At 42.1% G+C, this 15,515-nt stretch overlaps 1 protein-coding gene across 1 annotated transcript in view; it reads left to right on the forward strand.

Moving 5' to 3' along the window:
- EAF1 (ELL associated factor 1) overlaps positions 1 to 15,515 on the forward strand; it is an 81,066-nt gene that overhangs the window by 26,128 nt on the left and 39,423 nt on the right. The window contains exons 3-4 of the mRNA XM_069211937.1: positions 2,096 to 2,232; positions 9,829 to 9,995. Coding sequence (XP_069068038.1) covers positions 2,096 to 2,232; positions 9,829 to 9,995 — 304 coding nt within the window. The remainder of the gene's footprint in view (positions 1 to 2,095; positions 2,233 to 9,828; positions 9,996 to 15,515) is intronic.

Raw genomic sequence — 15,515 nt, forward strand, 5'->3', positions numbered from 1 at the left:
AGCCAGCCCCAGGGGAAAGGAAAGTACTGATCAGAACGAGTTTAGGGTTAGAAAAAAGAGGTGTTGCCCACCGGCAGGCTGGCATTGGCCATAAAAGTGGCAACCCCAGAACCTCTTATCAGAACTCGACAGAACCTGAGCTGATTCTGAAGGATTCCTTTGCTTTCTGAAGAAGGAAGACAGAACCTACTTGCTTCCAACCCAGGACCCCAGAAGTGACTCCAAGGGTCATTTCACTGACCTCCTGTTTGAGCTACCAAGACAAAAGCTTCCAGAGGCCTCTACTGCTATCGAGATGACCAGACCCAACTGGACCACACTTGGTCCCCTCTGCTGGCCTCTGGAGGAGTCCTGACTCCCAGAATGCTGTCCTCAAGGTCCACGACCCTTGACTGGAGTAAGAAGGTACTCCTCCCTGCTCAAGTGAAGGTGACATCGTATCCGATACTGCGTTTGTGCAGACTGACACAGGGCCTCCCTTCTCTCCTCCTCACAGCTCCTGATCAGTGACTTCACTAGATCCGATGCAGGACGGCGATGACTGATGCAGAGTCTTGCATCATAGCTGCTCATTGGCAGCTTCACAGGATCCAACGCAGGACAACACATAGATTTTCATTTGTAATACTGCGCAGCCCCCACACCAAAGACAAAAGGTACAATGCCCAGTGGGCTGCACCTGCTCCCACACCCAGCACTCTATCACAGTCTTTCTGGAATTCTAACTTTGTCCCGGTTCGGCTCAACCAGATACCCACAGATGGAACTTCATGTATTTTTGCTGCTATTTTCACCTTAAACCTTAAGAACTCATAAAACGGTTCTACTTATTAGATATTTGTTGTTTTGCTGTCAGTTTATTTATTAAACTATCCTCTATTTTCCAAATTGTTTTTGGATTCTTCTTTTGTTGTGTTTACATTTTATTCCTGTATGAGTGCTGCATAAATACTTTTACACGTTGCCTCTAAGCTACGCCCCGGCTGCTTTGTGCCAAGCTACCAGAGGGTTAAGCACAGGTTTATTTAGTAACATTGTGGTTCACCTTTGCAAGGACTATGATTATTCTTCGAAGTGGGTTTTTACTCCCTTCACCAAATAATCTGGGGCCACATGTATCATCACGGCCCTTTGCGATTTGGTAATAGCGATTTTTAAGAAATCGCTATTACCGACTCGCAAAGTGCCATGTATCACATTTGGGATTCGGTAATAGCGATTTCTTAAAAATCGCAAATGCTATTACCGAATCGCAAATTGCGATACCGGCCCCATTCGCAGCTATGGGCCTGTTGGCCCATAGCTGCGAATTTTTTGCATTTCCAAAATTGCGATTTCTGAACCAGAAATCGCAATTTTGGAAATGCAAATCCCCAGGGTGCAGGGGGCCTATGGCCCCCTCTGCTGCACCCCAAAAATGTTTTGGGGGACATGTAAAGTACACACATGCCATAAGGGCATGTGTGCTTTACATGTTCAATTTAAAAATGCATTTTAAATGCATTTTTAAATTTTGCACCAGGTTACCACCTGGTTGCAGTCCATGGTATTTTGCATGTGCAAAATGCCATTCTGTGAAAAATCGCAATTTGCGATTTTTATGCAGCATTGCATTGCGACCTGGAATTTGCGAATCGCAAATTGCGACTCGCAATTTCCAGGTCGCAGCGCAAGAAATCGCAATTTTAGCAATTTCTTATTTGTGGTCTGCGAATGCCTTTCATGCATGGCAGACCACTGTTTTGCACTCGCAAACGGCCGAATTTACCGATTCGCACCGTTTGCGAGTGCAAAACCTTTTCATACGTCTGGCCCCTGATTTCTTACAGAGATTAAAAGAACTACAAAAGCAGCAAACTAGGCACTGGTGTAACAACTACAACACATGTGACGTCATCACAGGGAGATCTGTCATAATGTTCCAAGCCACTGCAGAAACCATGCTTATCTAGGTGAAGCACTCCATCAATGAAATTGTAACTTATATTTTGTGGAAGAAAAGTACAACTCTAAATGATATTGCACAGTTTTGCATGTGCACATTACATTTCTATTAAAACACATTAACTTGTATTTTTCTATTCTTTTATTTCAGGGTTCAACACCACCCATGACTGTTTTTAAAGGGAATAAAAGGCCATACCAAAAGGACTGTGTACTCATAATCAACCATGACACAGGAGAATATGTTCTGGAAAAGCTAAGTAGCAGCATACAAGTAAAGAAGACCAGGTAAATTCAATAAATAATTTGTAGAAAACCGACAACACAGTTCTCATTGCTGTTTCTATATATTGTTGTTTGTTATCTGCAAACGCCTGTCCTGTATTGAAACTGTGGTGATGGGCTCAGGATTAGATCTGCCCTCACAAAGCTTTCTTCAGGCCATAGCAGGCACAGAATACATAGGAAGGGCAATAGTGTCCACTTCCATCTTTCACAAAGTGGACTATAATCATCTATAATGATCAGTAGTATGTGAATAAACCCAGAGCAGACACACTTCCACTGACATATTTCCCACTCAAATCACAGACATATTTTGGAATGTAAAGTTTTATGAACTGTATTCATAACTTAAATGCAACACCATAGAACATGGGTTTGTTTTGGATGTAGCAATAGGTTGATCCAAGACAAGAAAGGTGGATCCAGTAGTTGACAACTGTGATCCATACATACCTACAGCAAGAACAACACAAGACACACTCACTACATTACACATCAGTATAATAATCATGATTTTGTTGCCAAAACGCTCTGCGAAATAACTTAGTAAGTAAGAAAGGTGGGGTTTAGCGAAAACAGAGCATCACTCTTGCCATAATATTAACTATACTTGAAGGCTACAATGTAATTGCCTGTTCCAGTGCTGCCAGAGAAAACACAGAAAGAAAGAAACTTTGAGATTTTGCTAGAGTTATTTAACTTCACGCAAAAAGTGGCAGATGAAAAGAGCTGCCACATTACCATCTCTGTTACAATGCAATCCACAAAGGTCCTGAATTTCTATCTTTTAAATGTTATTGCCAGCTTTGCTAACATAACTGTCTCCTCACATATCATGCCATAAGACAATAACATTGAAAACACCACCGGGCTTAAGTATGTCATTTTTTCACAACAAGATATAATGAGAAGAATAAAAAAATATTGGCTAATAACTATGAGTACTGCTTCCCTGAAGCAGTGTTGGAGTTCCGTAAAACCAGAAAAAGGAAACAAACTCCCAACAATTTGATTCTGCGCATCAGCTGACTTCCATGGATCACTTTATTTTTAAATCACGAGTTCAACATCTAGAGCCTTGAAGGTAATCTTAAGTGGGCTGATTTCCAGATGTTCACTATTAGATGTCTCCCTTCACCCCCCCCCCACGTCCTGTGCCTATATTGAGAGACATACAAATCATACATCTGCATTGCTATCAGATTTGCCCTCAGAATTCAAAACCTAAATCAGGAAGGTTCCACCTGAAACTCATCTAGCATTTGATTCACATCTGCGTTTGTGTGTGGTCCTAATGCAAAGTCTCATATAAACTTCCAAAAAATGGAATGTCTTCCAACATTTTCAGCACAGAATTGCACAATTCCGTCTAAAAGATAACTGATGCTTGATTATGGACATTATGGGGTTCATTCTAACCCTGGCGGTCCGCGACCGTCAGGGTTAAAATGACGGAAGCACCGCCAACAGGTTGGCGGTGCTTCCCTGCCCATTCTGACCGCGGCGGTAAAGCCGCGGTCAGAAAATGGGATCCGCCAGGAACAGGATGGCGGGAACGGGTGTCGTGGGGCCCCTGGGGGCCCCTGAGCCACTGGCATGGGCAGTGCAGGGGCCCCCTAACAGGGCCCCAGCATGATTTTCACTGTCTGCTTAGCAGACAGTGAAAATCGCGACGGGTGCAACTGCACCCGTCGCACCACTGCAACACCGCCGGCTCCATTCGGAGCCGGCTTCTGGGTTGCAGGGCCTTTCCCGCTGGGCCGGCGGGCGCTCCCTTGGCGGGCGCCCGCTGGCCCAGCGGGAAAGCCAGAATGGCCTCCGCGGTCTTTTGACTGCGGAGCGGCCAAGTGGCGGTTCCCGCATGGCGGGCGGCGACCACCGCCCGCCAATGTAGGAATGACCCCCTATGTTTGAAGTATTTTCTGCAGGGAATCTATTATAGATTCAAGGAGTAGACATATAATTAACATGTTTCAATATCAGCCACATGCTTTGCACCATCAGAATGTTTGAGGAGTACACATAACCTCATCCTGCCTGTTCCTGAATTTAAATGAAAATTCAAACACCATGTTGTAATGGCTGTACAAAGGGATAGTTTAATTTTTTATCCTTGTTGAGCAGAATTTCCTGCTTGTCATATGTGTTGAAAATGCTATGTTATGAAATTGTTCTGGGCAGTTGTTACACACTAAGGGTGTCCTAGCGCTTGAAGAGTAAGAGGAAAAGAGCAGCTAGCTAGTTGACGCTTGAGGAATCAGAAGACCAGTAGCTGACAAAATAGTACAGAAACACCAGCTTTTTATTGCCTGCTTAAAAGATAAGTGATTGGCAACCAACCAATGAAATAGCTTTCTAAAGTGTGCAAGAGATGTTACAGTTGAGAGCTGATGTCTAAAGTATAGAGGGCCTTGTTGGTTAATTATGCGATGACAAAAGCACACTGCTTTAAACACTGCAGGAATGGCTATTGGGAGCCAATGTAGCGGCTTAAGGTGGTTGGAAATGGAGAATCTTACTGGCATGCCTCGAATAAGGCATGAAACAGCATTCTGAATGAACTGCCGATGCTGCAAGAGATAACACAGTAGTCCCAGGTAAAATTGCAGTAGTTTGAACAAGATAGAATAATTGCCCTCACCACTGCTGAAGTAGAGGATGTCTGTAATAGAGGGAAGAACTGTTAGGGTATTATCTTGAACCCTGAAGGAGAGGCTAGCATCAAGGATAATACCAAGATTGTGAGCAAATTAAGTAGGAGTAGGAAGACTACCCAAGTCAGTGGCCCACCATGCCGAGGTACTCATTGACTGGGAGGTGCCAAATGTCTTTTATCCATTCAATTTAAATGGGCTTGAGTTCTTCCAGGAAGCCATATCTGATAAGCAACATCAAACTCTATTTTGAACCTCATCATTATTTACTGTGATAAACACCAAAATTATCTCATCATCATAAGACACAAAAAAAGGAAACTCTGTTGTCACTTGCCAGAGGGCTAATATAGTTATGGTAAAGGACTGGACTCAAGGAGAAACCTTGAAATGTTACAATGCCAGTCCCCTCTCAAATGGAAAACTGTTCACAGATAGTGATTGTTTTTCCAGCAAAAATAGTGGATAGATGTTGGGAAATTGCCCTCTCTAAAGGGTGACCCCAAACATTTTGCCTTCCTCGTCCTCTTTTTCTGAGCTTTTTTTGTTGGCTTTAGGACTCTGGGCACTTTACCACTACTAATGAGTACTAAAGTGCATGTGCTCTCTCCCTGAAAACATGGTAACAGTGTCTCATACTCAATTGGCATATTTCTATTACTTGTAAGTCCCTAGTAAAGTGCACTACATGTGCCCAGGGCCTGTAATTTAAATGCTACTAGTGGGCCTGCAACACTGATTGTGCCACCCACATAAGTAGTCCCTTAACCATGTCTCAGGCCTGCCACTGCAAGGCCTGTGTGGACAGTTTCACTACCACTTCAACTTGGCATTTAAAACTACTTGCCAAGCCTTAAACTCCCCTTTTATTAGATGTAAGTCATCCCTAAGGTAGGCCCTAGGTATCCCAAGGGGCAGGGTGCTTTGTAAGTAAAAGGCAGGACTTGTACTTGTAAGCTTTACATGTCCCGGTAGTAAAAAACTTGCTAAGTCATTTTTCACTACTGCGAAGCCTGCTTCTCTCATAGGCCAGCATTAGAGCGTCCTTTATATACTTTCAAGTGGTAATTTCTGATCTGAGAGGAGTGGCATTGTCATGTTTGGTATAGTTAGAATGGTACTGAGAAATCCTGCTTACTGGTGAAGTTGGATTTAACATTACTATTTTGGAAATTCCACTTTTAGAAAGTAGGCATTTCTCTGTACTTACTGCTCTCTGTGCCTTACAACCTGTCTCCAATCCACATCTGATCTTTGCTGGTTGACAGCTCCCCTTGTGCATTTCACCCAGACAGCCATAAACACAGGACACCCAGCTGCATCTGCATTCATCTGCATTCTGATGGGTCTTGCTATTAATTGTGTTTGACCAATGACTTTGTGTTTCACCATTGTGCATATTAGTTGCTCAATGTTCACCAGTAGCACATTACATGTTGTATTCAGTTTAGCTGCCTATTGGCTTTAAAGTGGAGTTAGCCATTACATTTTGTATTCAGTTTAGCTGCCTATTGGCTTTGACATGGCATTAGACATTACATTCTGTATTCAGTTTAGCTGCCTATTGGCTTTGACATGACATTAGCCATTACATTCTGTATTCAGTTTAGCTGCCTATTGGCTTTGACATGCCATTAGACATTACATTTGATATTTAGGTTAGCTGCCTATTGGCTTTAACGTGCGGTTAGACATTGCAGTTGAGACATTGCAGATGAGCTGTGTTTTTCAAAGCTGTGTTTTTCCACAAGATGGACTAAGCTGTTTTCTTCACACCAGACCTTAGCTGATAAGAGCACATAGATTTTGTGTTTACCTCGCAATTCAGTCTGAGAACGAGGAGCCCGGGAGAATTGGCCACTCTCCAGGTTTCTTCGTTTCTCACACTGAATTTGCTTTTCAGGATGACTCTGGGCTACAGCAGGGGTAGATTGAATCTGCTTGACTTCAGACAGGAACGTAGACGTCAGTTGCCTGTCTCCCTTTTGGGTAGAAAATCTCTTTCTCGCAGTTGACCAGAGTCATCATCTTGCAGGCCCCAGAAAGATGAAGCTGAATATAGGCCCTACAGCCTTGCCCATATGGTGATGAATTTTGACTTTTATGCTTTGCTTTGAAGTTATGCTATAATATAATCACATATATTTGCTGTGTACATTGCAACTGAGAAGTACTTTGATATATTTTGCTTTCATTGCTGCGACTACTTTTGAACGTGTGTTTCCAATCTACTAATTTCGTCTCTCAAGAACCTCGTGGTGGAGAATTAATAACAATAAATGTCTTCTTTAAACTCAGAAGTTCATTCCAGAGAGGTTCTGTAAGCTCGGTTATGAGATAAGAGCAGGAAGGCAGAACAGCAGGAAGGGTGGAGGGGCTCTCGCTTACACTTCAAAGGCTAGTGGCCTGACCACACTCAAAGAATTGATAATTCCCCACAGATCTCCTGTCAGACAGGACTGGGCTGAAAAAGGAACTGGTGCACTTCAAAACCACACTTTGAAGTTTTCCCCACTTCAAAGGCACTTTGATTAAATTAACTGGGTCTGTGACTGCACCAAATCAGACACTTCTGGACCTACAACTGTACTCTGTCAGAGGTACTGCCTGGCTGCCCAAAGGACTCATCTGGACTTCTTTGCTGGAAGGACTGCTGGCCTACTTGTTGCCCTGCTGCCTGTTGCCCCCAGACTCTGCTGGAAGGACTCTGCCTTCCTCCACAAGTGCTCTCCAAGGGCTTGGATTGAGCTTGCCTCCTGTTCTGAAGTCTCTGTGCTATCAAAGACTTCGCAAAAGAGAAGAAAATCCAGCACTTTGGATTTTTGGAGCCCCTGAGTGTCAGAAATTCCCTGCACCTCAGTGAGGAACCAAGGCTTTGCTCCTGGAAATCGATGCATCATCTTACTGCGTTGGGAAAACTAACGCATCTCCTCCTCTGCAGCCCCTCTGCGTCATTATTTTCAACGCATCCCAACCACTGAATCATGTGGATAAAGACGCATTTAAACCTTTAAATGATATCTTGAATTGTGCATATTGAATTTTCATCGTTTTGGTCTTATTTTATTCAAATAAACATTATCTATTTTCCTAAACTAGTATGGAGTACTTTTTGTGGTGTTTTCACTATGTTACTGTATGAGTTATTGCACAAATACTTTACACATTGCCTTCTAAGTTAAGCCTGTGTGCTCTGTGCCAAGCTACTGAGGGTGAGCACAGGATAATTTAGGTTGTTTTGTGACTTACCCCAACTAGGATTGTGGTCCCTACTTGGACAGGGTGCATACCTCTACCAACTAGAGTCCCAGTTTCTAACAATAGAGCTATACAGTGATCGAAGGATGGAGAAATGGTGGGTGTCTCCACTATGCTTCTAAGAGTTCTTGAGTGCAGTAATTCGAAATTTCATGGAGCTTTATGATTGGGCTTTGCCTTTCTAAAAAGGGCTTTATAAGATCTCGGGCAGCATGCATAAATGTTAAATCTTTTTCAGAATAGCTTATTCTCCATACTTTAATTTTTTTGCAGAACTCTTTGGATATGACTAGTTCTGCAGTGTCCCAATCAGAAGACAGATTTCTGCCATGAGAATGACAGTGTTTTGAGAGCTACAATGGCTTCCTTAGCATAATTCCTTTGTAGATGGAAGGCTTTAGACAGCTGACTTGGATCTGAATAGGAGATGGCATTCGTCAGTATGGAAAATGCACTGTTCCTCATGAGAGAATGTGATGGTGATTAGAGTATCACTCTAACCCCGGATCTGATCTGAAAGTAAAGAGGTGACTCTTCTCAGAGAAAAAAAGTTGAGAGTTATTGAACCAGGTTCAGATAAAAGGGTTGCTAAAATGGTCTATCCAGGGAAGTTTGAATGGTATAAGACAAGTGAGCATAGAAGTAGAATAAAGAGAATAGATTGTCAGCTAAGCGAGTTGGTACGTAGACCAGGAAGTTGAAACCAAGGATCAACAAGGAATCACAAATGTTTGAGGAGTCAAGTCTTCCGGAGCAATCCACCCACGTTATGTTCTCCAAAGATAAAAAAGTGGCACATTGAAGGGAAAATAATGCCAAGAAAGAAGTAAGGGAAGTATCAAAATTAAGGATGAGATCAGGCCGTAGGTAAAAAAGAGCATCAAACATATTGTAGAAGTCTCTCCTTCAATTTTTACTACAATAACATCAGCAGTGGTAAAATTGCATATGTATAGTGCTGTAATCAGGATTGACAAATGATGGATAATAGCTATGTCATCACTAAGCGAACCAAGGAGGTCTTTCCTAAGACTAGGCTAAGAATGTATTGTTGCAAAAACAACACGGTGATGGATGGACTGCTTGAATTAATCTCAGCCACTGGCACTTGCTCTTGGCTACATACCAATACATCTTAAGGACGCATTGTTGGAACAAAATCAATACCATAGGAGTCTTACAACCAGCTTAAGCCACTGAATGCCTAATTCCTTTTGGGAAAAGTTCAGGCCCTGTTTGTAGGACAACCCTCTGTTGCACAAGCGTCTTGAATAGTTTCCATTTGGTGGTAATGTATTGCTTTTGTAACATTAAGACAATGTATCTAAATAATTTTATCATTTGTAACTGTTGTAATTCCCTGTAACTTAGATTATATACTGAAAGATTAATTTCCCAATGTTTGAAAAATTCTCAAACACAACATCAGATACTGACTTAAAAGTCTTACTACCCACAAATTTTCAAATACTTATTATAAGTCTTAGTTCCACTTGGTCATCACTGGTCCACGCTGCATTTTACTAACAGGCAGCCTCACCAGAGTCTAATGGATTTGACAGTTAACTGTCAACCAATTGGAACAACCTAGAGGGAGATAAAATGTGCCTGAAAAAAGTGTTTATAAAAGTAAACATGTCTGGGCAAGACAAAAGGCCAACTGATGTCTTCGTATTCTAATTTCCAGAGCAGAAGGCAGCAGCAAGATCCAGGCGCGAATAGAGCAGCAGTCCACTCGACCAACACCACCATCCTCCCAACTGAAAGCACCTTCAAAGCAGCCTGTTGGGCCAAAAACATCACCTATGAAAGATAATCCTTCACCAGAACCCCAGCTGGATGACATTAAAAGAGGTAATGCTATATTATTGGCATTTGTGAAGCACATCTATATCACTAATATGGCCTCATATATACTTGTGAGCCATCTGGAATGTGAGTTTCACCCCAGACATGTGGTTTGTGCAAACCAGACTCTTATTGTGTACAGTTCGTGTGTTGCAAATGGCAGCTGATGCGTTATATAGATGGCGGGGTGAGCCATTTGTGATGTGAATGTTGCAGGCACCGATGAGTGTGTGAGGTGTGTGTTTGCGTTTCTGTAGTGTGCACTCTCAGAGCTTCTGTCAGTTAGGTGTAGCAATTCCTAGGTAGCAACACACCCACTGCCTGGTTAGAATTTAATGTGTGCTTTGTGTGGGCTAGGGTTTGTGCCTTGTGCCCATGGATATGTCAGGTACTATTTTGTTAATGTTGCGGAACTCAAAATTGGCTTTGTATATTATTTGCAGCTCTGTTGATGTGCAAATGTTTGGTCCACCTCGTGTGTAAATGTGTGTGTCGGATGGATTAGTATGTTATATTTGTGTTGTGAGCTAAACAATGTCATTAGTGTGTCCTTTGACTCTGCTAGTTGTTCACACAATTGAAAGTTTGTTATGATGGGCAGTTGTACTTGACTAGGGTTGCAAAGCACAACATTGACACTGATATACCTTTAGCCATTTGTTTGGTAAGACAATGCTTTTTAGGTCAGGCAGAAACAGCTTTAGCTGTGTGTCAGATATAATTAAATAATTACATAATAATAATATAGAGAAGAATCTTACCTCATCCTCTCTCAGGTATTACTCGTTGCAGCTTTCATTAAATTTTGCAACTCTCATTCAAGAAATATGAAGTATTACTCTTGAACGAGCTCATAGTAGCGCAGTGGATGTGAAGAGCATATGGACAGCACACATTTGATGCTATTTTACAATATAGCGCTCTGTACTCTGCAGCCTCATTTTCTGTGAGCCTGGGGTGGCAGTGATTTGGCTTCAGAGCAGTGACATGAGTTCATTGAGAACTGAGGAGGAGCAGACAGCACCTATTACCTTGCGTTGGCCCACTGCTGCTGTATCACAGCCTGTCGACCCACAAATATCAAGCATGAAGAAGATGGAGGAGAAATTACAAAACAGACCACATTCAAGTCCTTCAACTTGTTCACATGGAAGATATATAAAGCGAGTGTTGTGTGTGGCCCAAAAACCCAACTACAGGAGCTATTGTTCAGTAAAATCTAAGCCAAAAGTTATTAATGTTTTGAGACTTTATTTACAGACTTTGTAAATATCTCTAAAGGAAATCATTTACGGTGGATTTTTACAGCCTTGAGTTTCACATGAAGCTCTTTGTAATTCATTGAAGGGGCAGTGATTGGGTCTTGCCCAGTGACGATGACATTTATAATTTCCTCCGCACACCAAGTATGCATGGGGCACAGCACCTAAGAGTGTAACAGTTTCTATAGCCTTTCCAACGTGAGTCCGCTACACTTTGTAAATGGCTCATCTCATTCACCATCTGCTTCTGATGTCTTTTCAACTTGAATTAACATGTTGCCTCATCCATGCCATGTTTATTTCCCACTTGCGGTTATCTGCCTATGAAGCCTTCTTGTTGGCTGATTTCACACGTTGAGCATTGTGAGCATTTCCAGCTATCCCCTTTTCGCTGCATTACCAGCAAAGTCTGGAAATCATATTTAGCTGGAATTGTATATTACATAAACTTAAAACCGTATATGAACTTGGGGAAGCCATTGGCATTTATTGTTTACCTGAAGGGCCCTTTGCAGAGAATAGTTTAACTCTTGTAGGAGCATCTCACACGAGGTGCTGCTCTAAGGACAGTGTGCAGGAATAGACAACCTAGTATGCAATGATAAATCCCATATGTGGGTGGGTTTTTACATAAAACACATTTACAGTATGAGGCAAGGAAAGATAAAATGATTTGCATGTAGTCACGCGGCATGCTTCGCTAACTACCAAATCACATTTGCATTCTAAGATCAGCAGTTTAGCTACTGAACCGAGTAGCCTCCCACACGTTTTAATGCTAATTACTGAGATTTGTTTTGCTTGAAGCAAACATTTTGGATGAAATGAAATTCATCTCCATCTGTTTGGCTCATGACTGGTAAATGTTGGTCTTATAGATTCCCACATCAGCTTGTCATGTAAGTGTTACTGTTTACAAAGAAAGAGCCAGAGAGCACGGAAAGCAGCACTATATTCACTACTGACAGAGATGCAACACAGAATAGATAGAGGAGGCATTCACCTTTGCACAATAAAAAAATGCTACCTTTTTGTATTTCTTTTTACTATGAATGTGAGAGTTTTTCTCTGAGTCAGAAAACCTTGTGGTAGGTGGTGAAAAGCAGATGGAAACCCTAAAGTCGCTGAAAAAGCTTTAGTCTGTTTTTAAACTATAATATGAGAGGCAAAGTCAACATGTTTGTTGGGACAGAAAACAGAGAACACTCTGTATAGCAGAAAAGCTACTGGCAAATCCAATGGGTCTTTCCTTGGCAAACTTGCAGTGTTTTCTAAAATCCTGTTGTAAAGTTATATGCTTTATGTCAAAACATAGGCACAAATATTAAGAATATAAAAATAAAAGAGTGGTCTAGCAGCCCAAGCGTATCAGCCCTAGTACTTAAGGGCACCGCTTCTCAGACAACTGTGTATGTTATCTGGTAAAAGCAATCACTATCAGTGCAATACAACTAGTGGATGAAGTGGGCCGACCCATTGCCTCATTCTGTGTATGTGGTGGGCGGAAGCAAAATGTGAATGACAATTGAACAGATCATTGGAGGAAGAGGGCTTACAAAAAGACTTTGTATGTATGAATTTGTATTTTGAAGTTTTTGGAAAACATGAGGCTGGGGAAGACATCTAAACCTGTGTGCCAGATCTACAACACTAAGTGCCGGGTTTGCAATACCATTTCATGCAGTGTGCCAGTGAGATATAAACTGACATGTACATGTAGTACCCAGATTGAATGCCAAGCACAACCCTGCCCCTGGAAACCTGTGCCACTGCGGTTGGACATTTTTCATTAAACTTTCCCTTATTTCAAAAGTGAACTCTTTCATTAGAATTCATTGTTTTGCTCTCTTCACAGTGTCACTGCAACAAACCATGTACTCCACAGTAATTAAATAGCAAAAAATAAGAAGAGTCCCCACCAAGTGGTTCCAAACAAAAAATAACATTTTTTTAAAATATGGCCAATCTGTTGGCAGATCTAGTCCTGTGCCCAATAAGCACATTGTTTCTTTATAAAATGACAACCAACAAGCAACTAAGAAAAAAACTACTATGATTTTGTCAAGGAAGTATGATAGTTTTCCACTGAGGCACAGCTACTTCAAGAACTTGTGTGCGGCCTTTCTCAAGCATTCAGTCATCATGAAAACAAGAACGCGTCAGAAGTTATAGAACAGTGAATGGAAAAAAAGCAGACAGTAGGCCCTCTTTGGTTATTGCATAGCTATATATAAATACTTTTGTAATCCTTTTCCTAATGTGGGACCCTAAGACATGAAGTACCAACGCACATAAGAAAGTTGTTGCTGGATGATTATGTTTTAGTATTTATTATTTGTATATATCTAATTTTAAGACTAAGCTGCCTTATCCTAGTACCATCTGATTATACTAGAAGTTAAAATATAGCTTCCAGTATAAAAAGACTTGTCACAGTGATCGTTATTGTATATATATTGCCCTAAAACAGTATTAGTATCTTAGGTAGCCTATGAAGTTCCAAACTCTTTTTTAAACCATCTGTTTACATCTAATAAGAATTATTGAACGTACATAGTGCATTTTAACAATTCTTTACAGATTTTATTTTAAATTAGAAGCAAAAAATAGGAAAACCTCAAGTCAGGTAGCCCTAAATTGAGGACTAAAAGGAACACTTTAAGGGAGCTAGACATGGAACACACAATGCATTGCGCTGACAACAGATTACACAACTGTAAAAATATTCTATTTGTGGATTAATTAAGGATATCTGAATACTGTTCTTAACCCTCACAACTTTGCTTTGTTTCTAAATTTTGATTCTGAAACATTTTGTTTGGGTGTCACATGATATATTTTAGGGATGTTTCCCTTTCTAAAACATTTTTGCAGGAGAAATCTATTTTTTCCCCTTATGCCTGTTTTCTCTTCTGTCTCCTTTCATCTTGCTGGTTCTGGGCAGCTTGATATGTTTAGTAGTGCTGATCATGCACTTTGAATGTTCTGTCTTCCAGACAGCCTTTCTGTGAAATGATGTTCTTGTGGATAATACATATTATATAGAAGGCTAATGGAAAATAATGGGAGCTAGCTTCGTCGAGGTTCTCTTTAAGGCATCCTGAATTTCCTTCTGTGATTACGGTTTGCCAGCACTCGTAAAAGTCTGTGAAGGACCTCTCCCAGTGTCCTTCCCTGATACTTGTGCTGAAATCCTAGTGCATACCTGAGCGAAAGAAGAGCATTGTTACTGCTCTAGTCAACATCAATTTTGAGGGCTTCTCCTTTGTAACACTCTGCATGGAGTCTCACTTTGATTTTGAGCTCTTTCTTGAGATAGAGGGCATTGACCTCAAGGATTACATGTGTGCTCCCTTCGATGTTGTGTGCATCATTGAGACTTTCAATGCCTAGGTTCAGACCTCCACTGAAAGTGTCAGCTGAGGGTAGAGCTCCTGAAGAATCAATCAGTCAATCAATCAGGAATTTGTAAAGCGCACTACTCGCCTGTGAGGGTCTCAAGGCGCTAAGGTGGGGGAAAGGGGCTGCTACTGCTCGAACAGCCATGTCTTGAGAAGTTTCCTGAAGGTAAGGAGGTCTTTGGTCTAGCGCAGGTGGGTGGGAAGAGTGTTCCATGTTTTGGTGGCAAGGTGCGAGAATGATCTACCGACGGTTGTAGTTCTGCGGACGCCTGAGACGGTTGCGAGGGCAAGGTCGGCGGAGTGGAGATGCCGGGTTGGGGTGTAGAAGGAGAGTCTCCTCCGGTGTTGTGCAGTGCTTTGTGAGCGTGGGTGAGGAGTTTGAAGGTGATTCTCTTGTTGACTGGAAGCCAGTGCAGGTTTCTCAGATGGTGTGTGATGTGACAGTGGTGGGGGATGCCCAGGATGAGGAGTGCGGAGATGTTCTGGATGCGTTGCAGCCTCTTCTGGAGTTTGGCCGTGGTTCCTGCGTAGAGGGCATTGCCGTAGTTCAGTTTGCTGCTTACGAGGGCTTGGGTGAATGTTCTTCTGGTTTCGGTGGGTATCCATTTGTAGATCTTTCAGAGCAGGCGGAGGGTGTTGAAGCAGGAGGAGGAGATGGCTTTGACTTGCTGGGTCACTGATAATGAGGAGTCCAAGATTAATCCTATGTTGCGTGCATGGTCGGTAGGAGTCGCAGCGGCTCTGAGAGTGGCAGGCCACCAGGAGTCATCCCATGCGGGGGTGGAGCCGAAGATGAGGACTTCCATCTTGCCAGAATTGAGTTTGAGGCAGCTGCTCTTCATCCATTCGGCGATGGCCTTCAT

This window comes from Pleurodeles waltl, chromosome 10 (assembly GCF_031143425.1).
Source record: "Pleurodeles waltl isolate 20211129_DDA chromosome 10, aPleWal1.hap1.20221129, whole genome shotgun sequence".
Lineage (NCBI taxonomy): Eukaryota > Metazoa > Chordata > Amphibia > Caudata > Salamandridae > Pleurodeles > Pleurodeles waltl.